Here is a 23,947-nt window from a genome sequence, read left to right on the forward strand (position 1 = left end):
AATCTATTCGCCTAACTTTAGAAAATCAATGTGTGTAATAGGGGCCTTTAGCCCCTGCAACAGGGGGGCTTTTTTTCTTCCAAATACAATCCTTCCACTTATTAGACGTTTATTGAAAAATGTTTGATTTAATGACCTTAAACAAAACTGAAAATGATAATTAAGTATTTTGTCTCAAAAGAAATGTGTTAATTTCAGGGATTTTCATTAGCTACCTAAAATTACAACATTTAAAAAAATATAAAAAATTGGATAGAATTGCCTCAAAATCCACCTGTAGACACCACACGCAAATAATATTTTGCAGTGCATAGCGACAGGTTTTTAGGAAAGTGCTGTGGTAGTGTTTGATGATATTTAGTGTTTTGGGAGAAAATTCACCCAACGGGGCCTTTAGCGCTGTTGTACCCTACTGTTATATTGAGCTTCATATAAAATCTGATTCATAATAAATCTTTCTATAGCCATCTTATAGAGTGTTTAATTCTTAATATTTTAAAAGTGATCATTATTGGCAAGTATTATATATTTATTCATCTTACTAGCTCTTTTACAGAAAGCCTAATATTATATTTATTCACTTCGTCAGAGATGTCACTTTGGTCACAGCTGACTGGTTCAGTATCTGTTAGTGATTTGTTACCAGAACAAAACCTGCCACAGAGCAGGTTAGCCATGTAGGGTAAGTTACTTTGATGCTGAACACTGGTAAAGGTCGACCCACTTTCATGGTACCTAAAACCCAGGGTTGATGCAAACTAAACTAAAAATTACCTGGCTGGCCACTGAAACAGGATTCATTGTACAGACTCTAGGTTTGACGTCAATAAGGTTATACACATCATTGACGTCATAACTGATTTTGACTAGTGAGCTCCAATGCAAAAAAATAAAATAAATGAAAAATAATGTAAAAATAATGAAACATCCTTAAATAAATTACAAAATAATTATTATTTAGAAGCAGAATGACAAAAGATATTAAGTCTGGTTTAATATTATTATTATACTGTATTAATATCAAATATTGTTCAGAGAAATCAAATACAATTTTGTGGGTTTTTATTTTGCTAGATTTCTCTGAAAACAAGATAAAATATTTTTGTTTCTGTCATTTTGCTTCTTAATGTATCTTTTTTTAAAAGCATTTAAATATTTGTACTGGACAACAAGACAAAAATACTACTCGTAATAAAAAAATTTTTTTTTGCAGTGAATGGCACAAAGTGAATATTTTCAGTGCATAATGTCTTCCATTTCGTCAGCGTTTTCACACAAATCTCTCATATGGCTTCAAAAAGCATGGAATATACTGTGCCTCACACTCAAAAAACTATTTCAGCCTATTTTCATGATTTACACATTTTTATTTCATAACAAAATTCCATCAAATTTAACTGAATTTATCTTTAAGATTTTATTTATACATTTATAATTTTGTTGAAGATTTCTCAATTCAATTTGATGGAATTTTATTATGAAATTAACTCTTAAATATATATATATAAATGCAGCAAACACTAATAAATCCATATTTCACACACATTTTAACACTTTAATGTTAACAAATTGAACCTCATTGTAATGTATTAAGTATCATGGACAAACAATTAACATTATTTTTTACAGCAGTTATTAATTTTTTTTATGTTAGTTAATAGAAATACAATTGTTCATTGTTTGTTCATAGTGCATTAACTGTTAACAAACACAACTTCTGATTTTAACGTGCTAGTATATTTTGAAATGAACATGAACTGTGATTAATAAATGCTTAATAAGTGTTGTTCATTGTTCGTTCATGTTAACTAATGTTAACAAATGGAACCTTATTGTAAAATGTTACCCATATTTCTCTATTGTCTACTCTTAATCTCAAGTGGGGGAGTGGCTGTGTGTCAATTGATGCAAATGTCAGGTTAAAGGATGCCTTTGAGACTATTTGCATATTGCTAAGGTGACCCACTCTAAGCCTCTTTACCTTTAAATCCCGCAGGCATTGAAGTTACCGGTTACAGCAAACATGGGCTAAGCGAGCCTCTTAAAGAGGCAAACTGAATCAAAACAAAGGATGTACCCATTCCAACCCATTCACATTTCTGTGTGACCAACACTGTTTGTAAAACACCATTAGGGTAAATGTGGTCAGGAAATAAGTGACTAAATAACAAAAACAGTTATACATAATGAGCTTTTTATCTATAATACTGGCACTCTTGAACATAGACAGGGTGCGATTAAAAGATGATACTTGCGTGCCTCCTTGATTTGGGTACACAATGGTGTTTCTTCAACCTCTGGCATTTTCATGTCTCAGGGATTGATTTTTAATAAAACAAACAGATTTCAACTTTTTTTTTCCTTTTTTCTTTCATGAAGCAAATGCTAATAGACTTTTTTTAATCAGACCATCATTTTTGCACTTTTCAAATGCCTTTTATGTACAGATGGTCTTGTTTTAGGCTTGTCCCAGATCCAGACTTTCAATATTAAACTGTAAAAAAGAATCCATTATAAAAGTGCAAAAATAATTGAATGTTTAACACAATAATAATCTAAACAAAGTGTGACATAAACCATTTCAATATTTATTGTGTGAAAATGATTTCAATCAATCATTAAAATATATGACTGTCCCACAGTTGTGGCGTCAATTCCAGCACACCAAACAATTTTGCCACTAATAACGTGTTTGGAATTATTTGAGGTTGCATAAATGATGACAGAATTAAAAAATTTTGTTTTGTCTGTTGAACTAACCCCGTTGAATAAACATACCCGTTCATGATTTTCAATGAGGATTTCTACAACTATGTTCTGGAACTTGATGTCCATGATGGCGGCCACTGTCTCCTCCTGGGGTCTCAAGAGTGTTGGGCCGAACACGACTCCGAGGTTAGCGACTGTCATCAGATTCTGCTGGTGGTGGCTGGCCACTCTGGAGGGAGAGAAACACTTTTGAATTCATCTTATTGATATTCCTCAGACATCAAGTGAGAGGTTTTCCTAAACTCCTAACATATTAAACCTCTACAATTCATTCAGCACAAACTGCTCAATGTACACATTTCCTTTAAACTTTGTTTTGAAAATAATTTCAGATTATCGACCTAAGATGTGCCATTTTAATCAGTGAGCTACACCATCTTCTAATTACAGTACAGTAAATATTTCAACATTTTCTGTTGCTTCTTCAAGTAATTTGCATACTATGGTTGCTTGGAAGTTCACTGTGGCAAATTAACATAAAATCACACTCAAATGGCTCTAGAGTGTGGATTTGATGAGCAAACTAAACAAACGATGACTCATTGTCGACAGAATCACAATGAATTGTGCCAAATTTCTGCTCTATGTACAAGCTTAATAAGCAATAGAGTGGCCAAATTAACAGTCTGGTTTACGATACTACCTTGTAACTGTCAAACAGTATATAGGTTACAATTAATTCTCATTAGCTCAACACTGTGATTGTTTGTGGCTGTCAGAATCTATTCAGAAGCTCTTCAGCAATTGGTTGCGACGAAAGAAATTCATTGGAATCTCAAACTACAAAATCTTTTTTAAAAGTGTACTGACGGCAACCTGTGAATTTGCACTCGAGCATTCAAAACCAGCGCTTGAGAAAGAGTATTAGTACATAAAGAAAGTGGGATATTAAAATTCAACAAAAATTCCTCTAATCCATGTTATTATCATTAACAATAACAAAAAGAAAATTGAAAGCATTTTTGTTAATGAAAAAAAAAACATATTTAGAGAAACTGAAACTAAACAAAAGTACAGAATCACGACTCAAAAAATAACTAAAATTAAATGTAATTCACCACAAATATATTTTAGTTTTTGATCCACAGAATAGAATAACATTTTAAACCTTCACAACCCCCTTCTGTTAAACATGCACTAAAATAGCAAAAAAAAAATGTAATGCAGCATTTAAAAGATATACAAAGATTCTGTATACACTGGGACGAAAACCAAAAAATTATTATTTTAAAGATTTCTAGCCCCCCCTCCCCTCTCTCGAAACTAAATTCAACGGTCATAGATTGAAAAAAAACTAACACTAAAATGAATTGAACTAAAACTCCTTAAAGAATTTAATAACCCTGCACGACGAATGCCAGCATCATTGATAATAATAGGAAAGATGTACTTTTGATTCATTGGATGCTCTTCTTCAGGTGTACGCAGGGTGTATTGCCACATCAGAGACTATTTAGGAGAGACAGGCCACCTCTATTAAAATGAATGGAACAAATTGGAATGCCCAGTCAAGGAGCTCTGAATGCACAATGGTCAACAAATGTAGGAAGGAAGTCCCGCCTTATAGGTAAAAGAGCAAATCACCTTTTAGATACAGACATTGCCTGTCAAACAACGTATGAAAACACATGCACATTAGCTATACAAGCCGGGAACATTTCGTTTTTTTTAGCATAATCTGAGGTAAAGAAGCACAAATTATTATACCAGTATTGTCAGATTTTATTGCTGTTTTGAAATATGTTATTTGATTCCAATCTTGACCAACCATATTTGAGATTTTGGTCTTTCTCCATTCAAATAGAAAGGAGCTGCACTGCCATGACTAGAAATAGCCTCCAGAGAGCATTCCAAATATGGCCGACAGTGGAATGGCATGCTAGAAAGACTTTGGCCACATCCACACTAATGGTTTGGTTTAGTCTGGAAATTCTGTTTTCAGTTTCCTAACAGCATGGGTTTTGAAAGTATGCAGCAAAGGAGAGCGTTTTCAAAACACTCCATTTTAAGTGAAGGAAAACACATTTCAGTGTGGATGAGAGGGATAAACATAGCGAAATCAATGCATTTTTAAACTAAAACATATTAGTGTGGTTGTGGACTACTTCTCTTTTCAGTAGTTAGAACTCAATATATGGGAATAATCCGTTTGCAAGGAACTATTTTACTCAGGTGTTTCCGTAACACTCCAAAATAGTACTTGATTCATGAGCATCTTTGAAGGCAGACTCCATAGACGACGGTTGAGGTGTCAAATTAGACTGGCAAAGAAGTAATTGGAGATGGGAAAGGGGAGGGAAAGAAAGAGGAGCAGATGGATGAAAACAAACAGCTCTTTTCAGCAGGCCAAACTCAAAAAGGACATTAGATCTTTTATTGTCGTCAAAAGGGTAGAGGTTTTTTACAATGCCAATCCTCTAAGGCCTGTGGCGCCAAAGTTTTTGTGACACAGTAAAACAGGGTGTCAGCGCTGTAACTTACTTCGCCAAGTGTTTCATTAGAAGTCCCAGCATCTGCCGATTCTTCTCCGGGAGACGGTGCACAATGCCGTGGATCTCCTCCACCCTCGCCTCAGGATTGTCCAGTTCTGAGAAGAAGATAGGGATGTAAACTGAGTGACAGTTGAAGTAAATAAAAAAAATTAAAAATCTCAATCACTACTTTGTCTTGTTTTTTTATCAGGAAATTTCTATACATCCTTAAACAAGGCACATTTACTTGAGAAGCAAAATTGTGTACGTTAAAAAGACTTGTTTACAGAGAGCATATGTCGAGATTATTTTTCAGAGTTTTGTTTCTTTTGGTCGGATGTTAGTAGTGAATGCACTTAGCTGACTTAACCTCCAGTGTGCTGTCTGTCTGCACTGGTCTCAGAACAGTTAGAAATGCACCTTATTTTCATCCTAACTCCATATAAAGCCTGTGAGAGCAACATTTTTCAGCTTTTGGATGCACCCATTGATTCTCAATGTGAAAATGAACAGTAAATATATAGGAATGCATTTACTAATATTAATGAATAGAACCTTATTTTACAGTGAAAACAGAATACAGTACAACCAAATTTATATTAAAATAAAGCAAAATTACGCACAGATCTGTTAATGTTGAAAGTTATTCAAAATAACTAACATGTTTTTTCAACTTTTGATGGAATAATGTCCCATTTTCCACATATGTGGACATCAACTTAATCAGCGCGCTGATTGTTTTTAAGTGACATTTCAAACGAAACTAGAGATATTACTCTTCACGACCAAACAGGTTTCTTACCAGAGGCACTTTTGTTCATGCTGCGCCCATAGTAGCGCTTCACAGAAATCTATGTCATGCTGTTACGTCATGTGATGCCGTGCGCCAGAAGTTTAACCCTTAAATAACAGTGTAGAGTCTTGTGAACAGCATTCAGTCAGTTCTAATTCATTTAAATTATGCGTTGTGTATAGCAAAGCCAAAACACAATGTCCACACATGTGGAGGTGGGGTCACAAAAACAATGGGTTAAGAAAAAAAAATAAACACAGAAAATATCATATTCTTGAAAATTATTTAAAACAATATAAAGTATATCATATTTAGTCATACTGCAAAAGCAGATTTTTTTATTTAACTTGTTTATACTTAAATGTAAAGGTCGCTAAAAAAAGACAAATACACTTATATTAAATAATCTCTTGAAAACAACAATTACACAAATTTGCTTCTCAATTACATTTATCCTGTTCTAAATACTGTATGTTTTGATATTTTTAATGGGAAACAAGACAAAAACATAAGAAAAAATTCATTTTTTAGACATGTTTACTGGAAATCAAGTAAAAAAGACAATTTTCTTGAAATCTTAGACAATTTTGCATCTTGTTTTACGAATGTTTGGATATTTTTACTGGGACAGGTGTCAAAAGCTGATCAAGAAAATATTTTTTTTGCAGTGTATATTCAAATATACACTGAAAATGTAACCAAAATACACTTATTCTCTGAAAACAATCTTAAATATCTGAAGCAGTGTTGCTTCTCCAGCATATTTATCTTGTTTTTAAGGATTTTTAGATGCGTGTACTTGAAGACAAGTACCAAAAAAAATAAAAAATGATTAAAATGTAATTTATATTTTGCAAACCATTCTCTTGAAAACAAGTCTTATATTAAACAATTCCGCTTCTGAAGTAAATGTATCTTGTTTTAAGAATGCTTAGATGGAAAACAAGACCAAAAAAATAATTGAGAAAAAGATTGTGTGTGCACTTAAGATTGCAGTCTCTGAAAACAAGTTTAAAAATGTGTGCAGTGTTGCTTCCCAAATTAAACTTAGGATTTAAAAGAAATGTACTGTAAAAAATAAAATAATTAAAACTTAACTATTTTAATTTTTTTCATTGTGTTCACTCATATGTTGAGTAAAATTTTCCCAAAATAGATTAATTTTCATGATAGTAGTCTCTGAAAACAAGTTTTAAAATCATATGCAGTTTTGCAAATTTCCTTAAAGGAAATGTATCTTGTTTTATGGACGTTTGTATACTTTTACTGTAAAACAAGACAGAGATACTAAATAAGAAAATGACTTTTTTGCAGTGTGGTAGAGAGATCCTGCATAAGCTGGTGTTTTATTGCTGTATTTTACAGTGTGTTAGCATTGACACCATCCGCACCAACACATTATAATTGTAAATATATTCATGTTCAAGTGTGTGCTTGTGTCTGCCTTGTTGTAAAAGCACAGAAACAACACCACCTAGTGTATGTGATGTTGACAACTGTGTTTATAAGGGCAAAGCTAAGCCACCAGACGCGCACTCTTAAAGGTCATTGAAATATTAACGTAATCTATCTGGCTGCCATGCTACCCTGATAATCCCCACTAGCAAGGGTACAGAGAAGAGAGCTATAGAGGTCACTTTAAACATTATGGGAAGAAAAACATCAAGCTTGACTGAGAAAATTAAAATATATTTGGTTTACTATACAGCGATAAAAGGCCATAAATCTAGTGAAAGGGGAGTAGAGATGAAAGACTTTTTCAGGGACTGTGGAGACCGAGCTGGATTTGAACTCCTGTGAGCACCATAGCTCAAATCAGCACTTGTGCCAACTTCTCAGCAAAGTCTCTGGGCCAACCCATAAATTTAACGCATTGCTTAAGTCCCAGGTTTAGACAAGCACAAGAAAAAGTTTTGAAAACCCATTGAAACAAGCACTGTGTCACCAACACATGTTGTGCTTTGGATAATGGTTCGCTGCTTTCCCCACTAGACTTTGTCAGCTTGTTCACCCACAGAAAGACAGCATGGCTATGCTGCTTCACCAGACAGACCAGCACCAAACTAGCACTAATCAGAGAAAACCAGCCTGAACCCAAATGTGTCAGGGACTCAAATCCAAACAAGTTTAGTTGTGAAACCAGGTGCAAGACTGTTTAACCTGTGATTTCTCATTAAACGGAGTAAACAGTGAGATGAAGACATATTAAATGATACAGCCAAATCAATACACTAGAGGATATACTCAGGTAGGTTACTGTATGTAGACTTCTCAGGGTGACAATGGAATATCAAGGGGAGTATCCAGGTAAATCCATAGGACTTTGTAGGAAGAATCAGGCAGTGAAACTGGTAATAATATAATGTTCAATAAGGGAAATCTTCAGGCCATGAATAAACTTGGGAGGGAAACCACTGCACGGGAGCAGTATGGTCAAACAGTAGTCCTTGGTGCGAGACTTGATGGTAAACTAAGGTGAAAGTGGTCTATTTAAGCAATCCTTGATGAGTGAGCTGATTGAGTGCAGGTGTGGTGAATTAGAAATCTGGTGAAGAGGAGCAAACACTGAGGGAGGTGGAGAGCCTGAGGGAGGCGTGAGAAAATGGAGATTAATGGTGGTCTAAGATGGTCTATTCAGCAGGGAAGTTGATAAGTCCTGGTGTGTGACTTGCTTTATTCCATCTAAAAGTATATGTTGGGTGTTTCTTCATTTTTGGGCACTTTTAACTTTTAGTGGGTTCCTAAAAACGTCTTGTTAAAACATGTTTAACACTCACTATTTATTAATTTGTTTCATTATTTTTTATTGTCTACTAACAGTGTATGTACATGCATCACAGGAGATTTTAGTAATTTTCTTCTGAAAATCATGAGTCATAGCAGGTGTTCCAGATGTGTAATTTGTTGTATTTAAATCTTTTTTTATGTATTTAAAATGTTATTTTAAGTTTAAAATAACCCTTTCAATGATAATGTAGAAAATTCTACCAAACAATTTGGGCAAATTATCTTCAGAAAAGATAACTGTAGCTGAAAAATGAGTAGTTTGCATCCCTGATTTTATGGATTTTCATACTTTCTGTATAATTTGACAAAATTACATCTTGACTAGATATGACGCCCAAGAAAAATATCCTGCTCACAAGTGATATTTACCTTGATTTTTCTTTGCTTCATCTCTTGTCTTATATTTCATCTTAAGCATGCTCTTTACTAACTATTTTGTTGACTTGGTTAAGAAGTACACTCACTTTTGAAAACATTTTATTGGGGGAAAGATATTTGGTTGGGGAAAAAACATAATTGTAGAACAGTATTTTATTTTTAATTATAGAAAATATTTCTCAACAATAAATATTGAAATGGTTTATTACACTGTTTGTTGAGATTATTATAGTTCTAAACATGTAATAATTTGTAGATTTATTATGGATTTTTATAGTTTAACAATGAAAGTCTGAGACTAAAGACTAAAACAGTACAATCTATTCATAGAAGGCTTTTGAAAAGTATCAATAATTAATGATGAAGGCCTGGTACAAAAAAAAAAAATATATATATATATATATATAATTATAATAAATAAATAAAATAAAAACATAAATTATTCAAGTCAGTTTTATTATGAATTTCATATAAAATAAATAAATAAATACAAGTTTATATCTGTTTTACATTTGAATAAAAATGTAAATGATTTTGCCAATACTGTATACTGAAAAACCATATATTGTTTTATGCTTTATTATAATTATTATGCATGCAGCTTTTATGACCTAATATCATTACATTTAATTGAGAGACTATTTTAAAAAAATGTATTATTTGTAACAACTGCAGGACCATAGCCAAACGGTCTTTTAAAAATGGTGGAAATCCTAAAATAATTTGTGACCAGTTACAGAATCCAGACTATACACTTTCACAGCAAAAGAATCACATTCTTAAGTATTTTTGACTTGTTTTATGTACAAATATGGTTGTTTAAATTTATATAAGAGAATATATATGTATTAATATATTTAAATGCAAATGGCATCATTTGTCTTAATCTACAGGCAGATTGTTTTTTCACTTGTTTATCCTTAAAAATAGAAGAAAAAAATAGACAAAACACATATTAAATATAGATTCTCTGAAAACAACTTTCTCATCTTTTAGTATACACATGTTATGCATCAACTTTCCAAATACAGAGCAGACGTGCATTTGATCCAGACTGATAGGTGGAGGTGAAATTAAATTGAACTTCTCTCTCTCTCTCTCTCTCACACACGACACACTCACTCACACACACACACACACACACACACACACACACACACACACACACACACACACACACACACACACACACACACACACACACACGCGGTGAGTCATACACATTACCAAACTCTTGCTGTCTCTCATAGATTTACTTTGCCATCACAATGAGTTTCTTATGCATCTACACACATTCACACATATATATCGCTGATATTCACACTATCATATCCTCATCTCTCCTGTGATGATGGGCTGAATCCAGATGGCATCTTGCCCTTTATCACATAAATGGCTCACATAGACAGGAATGAAGAAGGGAAATGGTGGAAAAAAGAGAGAGAGAGTGAGACAGAGAGAGACAGAGAGACAGAAAGGGAGGGGTAGACCTCTCAAAAAAGAGTTCATCTGAGGACAAGGATCTAACGTCACCCTAAAGAGTACACAGCAAGAGAGAGAGAGTGAGAAACAGACAGAAAAAGATAGAAAGCAAGACGAAATAAGACAAGGGTAATATCAAAGTTTCTTTAACTATGTGTAGGTTAATGTCAAAGGGGTTGATTTTTTATGAAAAGATTTAAACTTTTTGTGTTGTATGAAGGTTAAAGATAGATAGATATTTATTTATGGTTTTGTTTTTTTACCACTTTTCAAATGCCTTACATGTACAGAATTGTTTTTTTTTTTCTTGTTTGTTTTAAATATGAAATAAATGTTTAAAAAAATATTAATTATAACATTTAAAATCCATGATAATCTAAACAAAGACAGAAATAAACAAAAATCAAACATAACTTGTGAACAGAATATTATTATTCCACGGCATTTCTAATAAAGTTTTAACTTTGCTAATGTAAACACAGTGAAAATATTATTTAAGTGTGTGTTTTTATAAATACACAAAATGCTAAACAGCAAAAAACAAAAAAAAGATGTCCTGTTTCCCAGCATATAGATTCTCTATGGGGTTCAGGTCAGGCGAGTTTGCTGGCCAATCAAGCACAGTAATACCATGGTCATTGAACCAGGTTTTGGTACTTTTGGCAGTGTGGGCAGGTGCCAAGTCCTGCTGGAAAATGAAGTCAGCATCTCCATAAAGCTTGTCTGCTGAAGGAAGCATGAAGTGCTCTAAAATGTCCCGGTAGACGGCTGCGTTGACTCTGGACTTAATAAAGCACAGTGGACCAACACCAGCCGATGACATGGCTCCCCAAACCAACACAGACTGTGGAAACTTCACACTGGACTTCAAGCATCTTGGATTGTGTGCCTCTCCATTCTTCCTCCAGACTCTGGGACCTTTGGTTTCCAAATGAGATGCAAAATTTGCTCTCATCAGAAAAGAGGACTTTGGACCACTGAGCAACAGACCAGTTCTTTTTTTCTTTAGCCCAGGTAAGACGTTTGACATTTGAAGCCCATGTCCAGGACCTGTCTGTGTGTGGTGGCTCTTGATGCAGTAACTCCAGCCTCAGTCCACTCCTTGTGAAGCTCTTCCACACATTTGAATGGCCTTTTCCTGACAATCCTCTCCAGGCTACGGTCATCCCTGCTGCTTGTGCACCTTTTTCTTCCACACTTTTCCCTTCCACTTAACTTTCTATTAATGTGCTTTGATACAGCACTTTGAGAACATCCAACTTCTTTTGCAATTACCTTTTGAGGCTTTCCCTCCTTGTGGAGGGTGTCAATGATGGTTTTCTGCACAACTGTCAGGTCAGCAGTCTTCCCCATGATTGTGAATTCAACTGAACCAGACTGAGAGACCATTTAAAGGCTCAGGAACCCTTTGCAGGTGTTTAGCTGATTAGAGTGTGACACTTTGAGCCTACAATACTGAACCTTTTCACAATATTCTAATTTTCTGAGATTCTGAATTTGGGGTTTTCATAAGCTGTAAGCCATAATCATCAAAATTATATCAAATAAAGGCTTGAAATATCTTACTTTGCTTGTAATGAGTCTATATAATATATTAGTTTCACCTTTTAAGTTGAATTACTGAAATTAATGAACTTTTGCACGATATTCAAATTTTTCGAGTTTCACCTGTACATCAGAGTCTCTAGTTTGAGAAATAGATACCTCACATGTCCTTCGCTGACAGCTTCATTGAATTCTACCCACTCAACACCAGTTTCATGTACAACAGTAAAGAGAAGACTCAGGGCTGCAGGCCTTATGGGAAGAATTGCAAAGAAAAAGCCACTTTTGAAACAGAAAAACAAAAAGAAAAGGTTAGACTGGGCAAAGAAACACAGACATTGGACAACAGATAATTGGAAAAGAGTGTTATGGATCTTAAACCCATTGAGCTTTTATAGGATCTGCTAGACTGTAAGGTGCGTGAGAAGTGCCCAACAAGACAGTCACATCTATGGCAAGTGCTACAGGAAGTGTGAGGTAAAATGTCACCTGAGTATCTGGACAAACTGTTAGCTAGAATGCCAAGGATCTGCAAAGCTGTCATTGCTGCATGTGGAGGATTTTTTGATGAGAACTCTTTGTAGTAGTTTAAGAAGTATATATATATTAGGGCTGCGATTCATTTGATAAAAAATAACATGTTAAAAAAATTTATCGCAACGCCCCCGGACTGTAATAATGAAGATTCCTTAGAAATGCAAGCTTGTAGTACCACCTGTTTACTCCAGAGGGCAGTAAGTGAAATTTCAGCTGTATGGGCAACGCACAGTTTATACAGTGAAGAAAACAAACCATCAGCAGCAGCACAACACAAACATGCGTTACGTTCTTGCGTTCACAACACTTCATGGAGTACAAATCCGAACTAAGAGATCTCAAGATGGGTTCTAAGTATTAAACTATATTTAACTTTTAACTAAAAATTGTATGTTTATGACGCAACACACCCGAGATGCTACACAAGCATGTCTGATGCAGGTGTAAATTGACGGGTCCTTAAACAAACCCTCATAATAAATCTCCAACTGATTGACAAATTCACTTGTGAAATGGATTGCTGTGAACTGTGTGCCAATGATTGACTTATGATCAATAATATGGTAGTAAACAATACATTGTATTCTAAAGCCACTTTATGTATTGTCTTATTAATGATTAACTCTTCTGCCACAAGAATGTAATGCATTTTAATTATCTAAATATTTTTTTATTTTAATATTTAAAGATAACTATGTATAATTATTTCATCATTATATATTGAATTATTGTTATATGAGGGGCTTTCTCAGCAAATATTTGTATATGTGATTAAATATGATTAATCACGATTAATTAATCAGGACACCATGTAATTAATTCTATAAAAACATTTAATCGATTGACAGCCCTAATATATATATACTATAACTTTGCAAATCCTTGCCATTCTAGCTGTCAGTTCGTCCAGATACTCAGGTGACATTTCACCCCACACTTCCTGTAGCACTTGCCATAGACGTGGCTGTCTTGTCGAGCACTTCTCACTGCCGGAGATGTAGATGAGTGTTTACTCAAAGCGAAGTTTAGCGCGTTTCAGAGAAACTGTAAGGAGGGACAACATTCCTTGGGCCTGAAATAACTTCCGCTATACTATAAATCCATTATCGGTTTTCCACACCCCATGTTTCAGACAGAGTCTTACAGACTCTTGAGCCCTCTGACAGTGTAATGTGTCTTAACCAATAGTTGAATAGTATCCAAATAATATCAAATGTAGATTCATATCAAATTTAGACTCACTGGCTGCTTTGATGAAGCTTCTCTGGTACTGGTAGGTCATCAGAGGACCTGGCAACATCCTGACAATAGAAAATAAAACATGAAATTATAAGCTAACAGACTAAAAACAGACAAATAGAAGACAGAAGGAATTATGGTGTTGGGACAGGCGGTGGTTGTACCTGAGGTAGTACTTTATTGCACTGGTTATGGTTTTAATCTCCCACTCTGTGCTCTCCAGCTCCACATCCGCACAGGTTTTGGGATCTAAGTGGAAAAGAGTTTACAGTATGTTACTGTAAGTTGGCAGGTTTTATGTTGCTTTATGTATCAGTAACATCTGCTTGTGGAATTACCAGCTCAACATATTAAATTGCATGAAACAGGTTACAGTAAAAAAATGTAAGCATGCAATAATAAAACAATTTATTATATTTTTAAGATTCACATATTTACATTTCTACCACATTTCATCAAATTTAATTGAGTAATCTTTAACCAAATTAAATTAAAAAAAATTATATATATATATATTAGTTTTATTAGATTACTCAATTCAGTTTAATATAAATTTGTTAGAAAATGTAAATGTGTAGATTTTAAACATAGGCTAAAATAATTTTTGAGTGTAACTTTGTCATTCTCTTTCTATTTTGTCGATGCATATTTTCTTGTTTTAAGCATTAATCTAACACAATTTTGTGAGTTTTATGCTCCAGCACGTGAGTTGCCCTATTGGTGTGCAAGAGCATTCAACTAGAGGCATGGCTTCTTCATGGGCGTGGACAGATGGTGTGTCCTTGCAAGAGATATGTTTAGCAGCAGGTTGGTCTTCTCAAAACACGTTTGCTCAGTTTTACAACCTAGACATGGCATCCATCTTTTCGCAAGTCCTTTCTGTCTAGAGTGCTTATTGTTCTCTCAGCGGTTTAGCCCAAGCCTTTATTACAGGTGGGCTGCCTGATATAATTAATATAGCCACCTTTGGGTTGAATTACCACCGCCCCTCCCCCCTTTAAGATTTTGGAATTCCTCAGCCCCATTGACTGGTTGAATATATTTACACCTGTGACCCATTTGCACCTGACACACTCTGAGGAAGGCTGTTTGCCGAAATGCATCAGAGTGCAGTCACTGTTTTTAAAAAAATTGTATGTCCTGATGTGACTAGCCAATTGACAATAAAGGCTTTTTAAATTTTCTACCAGAAGAAGAGCCTTGTCTATAAGTCAACGGCCTGTAGGCATGTCACGTAGTGTTATGCGATGGGACTCGGTTCCCTGAGATGAAGGGTACGAGACATTGTGAAATGTGGAAGAAATGGTGATTTAGCACCCGTTTAAGGGGCGGGGCTCAAACACCATTGCCAATCAGATGATTGCCGTTATTGTACAAGGGTTTCAACGACGTAGTTGGGGAAGGTATCCCCAATACATGTTCTTGCTATGTCTCCTTCCTTTCATCTCAGGGAACTGAGGTTACATCCATACATCAAATATGATACACACAATATTTGATAACTCCTGTTTCACTCTCTGTTCAAGCTGAAAAAAAAAATGTATGGTATGCAAGTTTCACATGTTTATGGCACCATCTAGTGGTTATTTGTGAAAAATAGTGCTTTTAATGTTTATATCAATCTTTTTAATATGGCGGCAGACTTGTGTGAAAAATGACTCTTATGTTGGGATAAATGACAGCTTATTTTAATAAAGTAAAAGTAACAGTAATGATTATATTGTTACTGATACTTTCAAATTAGTATTTGCTGAATAAGCAACTAATGCTTAGCTACAATTTTGTTTATTATTTTATTGAAAAAGCATGTTGAAATCCATATGTATTAAATATGACCCAGCAGGCGTTTGAGGTAAATCTCTCAATCACCATTACACTCCATTCATGCCCACTATAAAAATATATATATCATTTTTTTTTTTTTTTTTTAAACACAGAGCTTTGAAAATTCTGACATATACTTTTTATAAGATACATTTAAAGTTAACTAATATTTCTGTGTATTTTCATATATATGCAGCCTGCTGTCTTTATAAAGATCTCCCTATTTTACTTCACAAGCAATTATGATGTCATCTTACCATATGTTCCTGAGACCCAGCAAAAAGTTTTACAATATTGCTTTTTTAAATGTCAATATAGTGTTTGGTGTATAAAATACATATTATTGTTTATTGAAACAATTATATTTTGTTCATATTTTAATTGATGTGCAGAATATAAATGTGATACATTTCAATCCATTTATCCACCTTATTTTTCAGCGAAACTAGGGCGCCGCCATTATCAACCTTGAATATGGACCACTTCCGGGATAAGCCAACAATTTAAACAATTTTAGCTATACAAAAATAATACATTATGCTGCTTTATATTACAGCCTGGCAATACATGTCAACATATTATCATTAAAAAAGATTTTCATAAACTCATTGTTTTTGAGCGCATATAGAATTACCGTTTATCGCTGTTTGTCATTGTTTTATCACACACTGTTGCACAGGCAGAATGAAAGAAATCAGGCATTGACAGGACAGTCAAACTTTACACAACCAGCAGAGAGGAGAAAGCTGCTGGGAAAATGCTGCTTCAACTTTCTTTGAATTAAAACTGCATATTATTTCATCTTGGCAAAATAATAAACATATTTTACTCTCCGTTCTTGTCAAAGAGCATTCTCTCTTACTTAGCGGAGCACAGTAAACAAATATGCAAACCTCGCATTGAGCATGGCTTATGAAATATCGCCTTTGGAAATAAACAAATAAAGGCATCATTGGAGCTTACACAAATACATATGAACGGAGGTTTACATGGAGACAAGAAAGACTGCATCGTCACAATCTCGGTAAAGAAAGAAGCAGATTTTATTAACGTCTCTTCAATACAACACACAGCAACAAGTGAATGATCTACTTACACTTTTACCATAAGCGCTGAAATCAAGCCGACATTGAAAATTATCCAACGTTGGCACAGAATTCTGTTGAATATCATGTGGTTGTATGATAGTTTATAAGACCATATCACTAAATTCTGGTATTATAACCTTCTAGTTATTTACACTGCGGTCAATTCCAGCGGAACGTTTTCATATTTGCCAGAAATGTAGCCACTGCTTACTTCAGCATTGCAAAATATGGTGGCAACACCAAGGAGAGCAAGTTGTCACGACCACACTCTCAAACATTTAGTATCTCTGACAAGCCCAGGGAGTCCTCTGATAATACAGCTGAATGACCTTTTAAGTCTTATGTATTAAATATGATACATTAAAAAAATTATTTTGTTTTTAATATTTATTTTTTATTTTTATAGTTTGTCTAATGGTACTAACATTTGACATTTCTGACCATTATTTCATATGTCAGGCTTTTCAGGATTAAGCACAAATCTAACAAAATGTAGAGATGTTTATGGTCTATTGTTTTTTTTTTTTTAAGCATAAATCGAACAAAATTTTGTGGGGGTTTTCTTTGTTCTTTTTTTTTTTTTTTTAAATATAACAAAATTAAATAAGGTAACTTTTTCATATTTTATGCAAAAACCTAACAACCTTTTGTGAGTTTGTGCTATTTTTGTTTGTTTAAATTATAAATCTAACAACATTTAGTTGGTTAAAAAAAATCTTGTTTTAACCATAAATCAAACTACATTTTGAGATTTTTAAACTAATTCTAATTTTAAGCATAAATATAACCATGTTTATGCTCAAATGTAGTTTCTTGTTTTCTTGTTCATGGTGGCATATGGCAATATTACTAAAGAGACATTGCCTGACACTCAAAGAAGCTTTAGAAAAAAGTTTAATTTTAAAATATTTTCAATTTGTTGAATGATTGTGTCACTTTCTTGCAATGTAGACAGTAAATAAACTGCAAATCAGTAATGCGACTGTCAAAACGAGAACGCTCCCACTATAATCAAGGCATGGACACTGTATAAATGATTTATTGTGCAGTGTAGACAGCTTCATTTTTAACAAGAGCATTGTATGAAATTAGCTATTTTAAGTTTTGTGCAGCAGGTAATTTGTGCAGGAAATACATTGTGTAAGTTGATCTGCTGATTTATATTAAAACTTCAATAAAGTAAGTCAGCTCAACAGTTCTCAGCTTGTTTTGGATGTGAAGCCTACATGAAGAATATGGCATGATGTTGAATAAAAAAGTATTTAATGTAAATTCTATTAATTGACATTAATAATCGCAATTACAATATCAAAGTCAGTTCGAGAGTTATGATTTTTTTCATAATCGTGGAGCCCTAGTACCTCCTGGCATCTCCTTAAGCGAAACTGTCAGAGTATATCATTAACTGTGAGAAAGGACAGGTGATTTCCCATTGACTAACACAACAGACTATTCATTCTGCTTTCACCACAGGGTGTGGCAGCATTCCTGTCACTCAGACGTGACTAGAGACTTAAGAGTGTGTTTGAACTTAAGCAGGTGAGAATTATGGCTCATAGCTTAGTAAAGCTTCTTACACAAACATAACACCACTAATAATTATGTATGGTATTAGCCAAAGCTGACATGTTTTGAAAGTATAGTAAAAATACAATGCATTATGGGCGGGGCATAAGCGTGTATACATTTTATTTTTTGGCATGCCAGCGAAGAAGTTAAATGCGTTCAACAATTACATATTATGATCAAATATCCTTCTATTAAACAAGTTTTCACTTCTGTAAAACAGGGCAGAAATGATTAGTTAACATTATCGACAACGTCAACAATAAAAAAAGTTGTCGAATAGTCGTTTGATCTCATTTAACGTAACATAAGATCACATTAAACGCTAATGATGACACACAAGAACAGAACTGCAGTTAGCGCCTGACTGAGAGGAAGAAAACACCACTCACAGTCCAGACACCCTCCAAACCTTCCAAACAGCTTCAGGTGATGTAGATCACAAAGTATGAGGGAATTATAATGCAAAAATACCAAATAATTAAATACAGAAGCACTCTCGTTGAGGAATAAGCGGAGCTGGAGCACTTTAAAGGCAATACATCTTTAATGCAGTTATCTTTAATGCAGTTATATATAATGCATTATAGCTTTAATAAAGTTCAAATAATTCGGAAGCAGATCATGTAAATAACTGCAAACTCCTAAACTGGCATTTCTCGGTTCAACGCCTCTTCTATGAGTTGCGGGAATGTCCCAATCTAAGGGGGAGAGATTGAAACTGCTCCCGACTGATGTACACTCTGGCACGGGGACGCTCATCCCTCGTGATGGCTTGCGACTTTTTAATCATTATATACTGTATGTGTCACTGTGCAATTCATATCGTGAAGAAAATTGGCTATACACAGCTTTATTAATAAGAGAATTTGTTTTTTTGTGAGTTAAAGATGGATTGATTTGAACTGAAAGGTTAGAGAGGGTAGTCTTCGCCCCATTATACACTGCAAAAAAAATATGTTTTTGATTCGTTTTTGTTTTGGCTTGTTTTCCAGTATAAGTATCTAAAAATACTTTAAAACAATGTATATTTTCTTTAGCAGCTATACTGCAGAAGAAAAAACTGTAATCTTAGAATGTTGAATATAATATTAAAAATACAAATATAAAAAAAAATGTAAAAAAAAACAAAAAAGCAGTATATAAGATATACTGATATGCTTTTAGAGAATAGATCTTGAATATATGTATATTTTGTCTTTACTGCATATGCAGAAGTATAACCAAGTGAAAAAATACGCTTATATACAAAATACGCTTACTGTATATTCAAGATACATTCTCCAAAAGCTATTCTTAACATCTTATATGTTGCTTCTCAAGTAAATGTAGCTTGTTTAAAGGATTTTCAGACTATTTAAAATGGAAAACCAGACAAAAACACATGTTAAATATAGGATTATTTGCAGTAAATTTCTTTACGAATTAAACGTATTAAAAAGTAGTTTTATTTCCTTAGAATACAGTGAATGCCATTAAGAGATATTTTAAAAAGATGATTGTGTCCTCTTTATTGTTAGTAAGCACGTTTAATCCAACATTTTAAGTTGGGTACATGCTGAATAGTCAGTTAAGAGTTAATGATTAATCATTGCAATAATAGCTGAATAGTCAAATAATCGTTCTTATAATCATTAGATTAATCGATAATCAAAATAATTGTTAGTCGCAACATAACTAGATCACTCCCATTATAAACAACCAAGCTGTGTACACTGTAAGCAAGCAACATGCAGTTACATAGTTTTGGCTAATTTGATAATGCCTTCAACTGCCACTTATAGTGGATACTAACATATTTCCATACTATATTTCAATCCAATCTGTAGAATTCAGATTTCCACCCACAGTTGGTGAATAAAATATGAAAAAGTACACAGATTCATTATGTGGTCCCAATTATCACTCTAGGTGTAGGTGTTAGTCAAAACACTCCAATCACAAGGCTGAAAAAATGTGACCCATATCGCTAAAATGTATTTTAATCCAATGAATTCACTGAACTGAAGTAATATCAATGCCAGAGTGACGTCGGCTCTTTCTCACCCATTGCCAGGCTCAGTAGTTTCTGCACTCTAGAGCTCACACCAACAATCCTGTACAGCCCCTGCTCATCAATACCTGTTCCAAGACAAGAGAAAAACCAGACTGTCACACACATCTGGTCACCATCTGATGTTTACAAACAAACAGAAACACAAGATAAGGTGTACCTCTTGTTTCGACAGCATAGATGAATTTTTTGATCACGTTGAAGCCAATGATGTCCAATTGGGCCACTAAATGTACATTGAAAGTGCATAGGGATAAACAGTAGAAATTGCCAATATGGCTTTATGGTAACTCATGAAAACACACAGTAATGCACATTTACTGTATGTGACAATAAATTGATTTGAGTGAATTAAGTGTTCGTGTGGAAATGTAGTTCCCCTTCTGTCACTCACTCGACATTGTGTTGAATGTAGTGACACAGGGGGTCTTTCTTGAGAGCCTCATGTACCTCTGTATTTGAGAAAAGGCCAATGAGAAATTGGCAAACAGAATTTGCATGTCCTGCCCCTGGACATACGAGTATAAAGGGAAGCGGACGTGCGTCTGTCAGTCAGATTATTTTTTTGGAGCCGAGCGGTTGTGCAGCAGCAAGCTGAGTCTCACAACTGTTCCACTCACTTCTACAAGCAGAGCATTGCTGTTGGATCTACGGTGCATTACCAGGGACTTTCTCCCTCTCTGCACGCTGTGCAGTCCACGCCCCTGGGGGCTCTGACAGCGCTTCTGTTAAAAGAGTGTATACGTCTAAAAGATAAGTATGTTCCCCTCTGAAAGAGTATATTTTCACTCACAAAAGAGCAATACACAGCAGGCGTTGAACGTCCTTTTCAGGACGCCTCTTTTTAAAGATGCTTTTCCGCCCCTGTGTAGTTCCCAGATGTGGTCGATATCTCTCCAAGTCTGACGGTCATAGACGCTGCCTCGTGTGCCTGGTTAACGATCACACTGAGGCAGCGTTTGTGGATGGTACATGTACTCACTGCGAGAATATGACTATGGCAACATTGCGGTCACAGCTGTCATTTCTCAAAGTGAATGCCACTTCAGCCGCCCCCTCAACTCGCTTTCTTCCCACGGGATTGAGGACGACGATGGAGGCGATTTGGGGATGACAGCGGGCTCTGTTTTGTCAGGTACATCCCCACGAACCACCTGCCCCCCGACACGCTCGCTCGCTTACGTCCGGGCTCGAGGTGAGTGCAGCTTGCCTCACGGGCATCCCGCGTTCTTCCTCGAGCCCCCTGAGTTGGATGATGACGTCACCGCTGGGTTGGACTGGATCCCTCTGTCCTCACCTAAGCCTTCACGGCTTGATGATTGATACCTCGGGTTAGGGCGCCCAGCCACACACAGGACCTCCTCCTCAGTCTCTAACCCACCCCCTGCAGGGAGCATGGAGGGAGGTAAGTGCTTTGAGTCTTTTCTCAGCACCCAAGCCACGGGACGCGTTCTTGCCACCCGACGCGTTATTATCTGCTCCCCCTGCTGCGAAGCCCTATCCGGTATCTCAAAAATGTTTGTCCCTCTAGAGCCCCTTGCACGGAGCTTGGATGCATGGCTTTCGCTATCCAACCTGTCGCGTTGGCTGGCCAGGACAATCCGACTCAGCTACGCAATTCAATTCACCAGACTCCCGCCTCGTTTCAGCAGTATTCGCACCACTTTGATGCACGGTGAAAATGCCAGCACCTTACGGGCAGAGATTACAACTCTGCTACTCAAAGACTCGATAGAGCCTGTCTTTCCAGCCGAGATAAGAAGGGTTTATACAGCCCTTACTTCATCAATCCAAAAATCAAGATTGGTTCGTGGCGGTAGACCTGAAGGTCGCATACTTCAACGGCTTCATTTTGCATCGACACAGACCCTTCCTATGGTTCGCGTTAGACGGCCAGGCGTATCAGTACAAGGTCCTCCCCTTTGGCCTGTCCCTGTCCCCTCGCATCTTCATGAAGGTCGCAGAGGCAGCCCTTGCCCCACTACGGGAAGTGGGCATCCACATACTCAACTACATCGATGACTGGCTCATTCTAGCTCACTCTCGAGAGTCACTATGCACCCACAGGGACCAGATGCTCAGGCACCTCAGCCATCTAGGGCTTCAGGTTAACTGGGAAAAAGAGCAAGCTCACCCCGGTTCAGAGCATCTCTTTTCTCGGCTTGGAGATAGACTCAGTCTCAATGACAGCATGCCTCACGAACGCATGCAGTCGGTGCTCAAGTGCCTCGCTCTCTTCGAGCCCGGCACAGCGGTTCCTCTAAAACAGTTCCAGAGGCTCCTGGGGCATATGGCATCCTTGGGTTGATGCATATGAGACAGCTTCAGCACTGGCTTCAGACTCGAGTCCCGAGATGGGCATGGTGCACACATACCATGTGTTAATCACCCCTTCCTGCCATCAGAGTTTCAACCCTTGGACAGACATCTGTTTTCGTGTTCGTGATCACCACATATGCCAACATATGGTTGGAACGCCGTGTGCAACTGGCACGCAGCAGCTGGCTCCTGGACAGGGCCCCGGCTGCATTGGCACATCAACTGCCTAGAGTTGTTGGATGTATTCATTGACCTGCGGAAGTTTCTCCCACTGATTCGGGGCAAGCACGTCTTGATCCATTCAGACAGCACCACGATGGTAGCGTACATAAAACGCCAAGGCGGCGTACGCTCCAGTCATATGTCACAACTCGCCCGCAATCCCCTCCTTTGGAGTCAGCAGTGGCTCAGGTCGCTGCACGTCATTCATATCCCGGGCAACCGCAACACGGCAGCGGACGCGCTGTCGCAACAGGTTTGTCGTGGGGAGTGAAGGCTCCACCCCCAGGTGGTCCAGCTGATTTGGGGCCAGTCCAACTTGGCTCAGGTAGATCTCTGTGCCTCCCAAGACAATTCCCACTGCCCGCTCTGGTACTCCCTAACAGAGGCCCCTCTTGGGACAGACGTGCTGGCACACAGCTGGCCCCGGGGGCTATGCAATTAAGCATTTCCCCATTGAGCCTTCTTGCACTGGTGCTGTGCAAGGTCAGGGAGGACGAGGAACAAGTCACCTTAGTGGCTCCTTACTGGCCCACTCGGACTTGGTTCTCGGATCTCACGCTCCTCGCGACAGCACCTCCCTGGCAAATTCCCCTGAGGAAGGACCTTCTTTACCAAGGACGGGGCACCCTCTGGCATCCACACCCAGACCTCTGGAACCTCCGCGTCTGGCCCCTGGACAGGACGTGGAAGATCTGTGTGACCTACTACCTGTGGTTATAGACACGATCAACCAAGCCAGAGCTCCCTCTACCAGTCAGCTTTATGCCCTAAAGTGCCACTTGTTCGCAAATTGCTTTTCTTCTTACCTGCAGAGATGCGCAGTTCGGTCAGTGCTTTCATTTCTGGTGTGAGGGGAGACTGTACCCTTCTCCTT

General features: G+C 36.6%; 1 protein-coding gene across 3 annotated transcripts in view; it reads right to left on the reverse strand.

The window, feature by feature from the left end:
- Positions 1 to 23,947, reverse strand: part of LOC127624565 (rho GTPase-activating protein 26-like) — a 171,359-nt gene that overhangs the window by 28,830 nt on the left and 118,582 nt on the right. For all 3 annotated transcript variants that reach the window (XM_052099346.1, XM_052099347.1, XM_052099345.1), the window contains exons 13-18: positions 20,693 to 20,758; positions 20,526 to 20,600; positions 14,166 to 14,250; positions 14,005 to 14,063; positions 5,251 to 5,356; positions 2,779 to 2,938 (exon numbers count right to left, since the gene is read on the reverse strand). In XM_052099346.1, coding sequence (XP_051955306.1) covers positions 2,779 to 2,938; positions 5,251 to 5,356; positions 14,005 to 14,063; positions 14,166 to 14,250; positions 20,526 to 20,600; positions 20,693 to 20,758 — 551 coding nt within the window. The remainder of the gene's footprint in view (positions 1 to 2,778; positions 2,939 to 5,250; positions 5,357 to 14,004; positions 14,064 to 14,165; positions 14,251 to 20,525; positions 20,601 to 20,692; positions 20,759 to 23,947) is intronic.

Source organism: Xyrauchen texanus, chromosome 31 (genome assembly GCF_025860055.1).
Source record: "Xyrauchen texanus isolate HMW12.3.18 chromosome 31, RBS_HiC_50CHRs, whole genome shotgun sequence".
NCBI lineage: Eukaryota > Metazoa > Chordata > Actinopteri > Cypriniformes > Catostomidae > Xyrauchen > Xyrauchen texanus.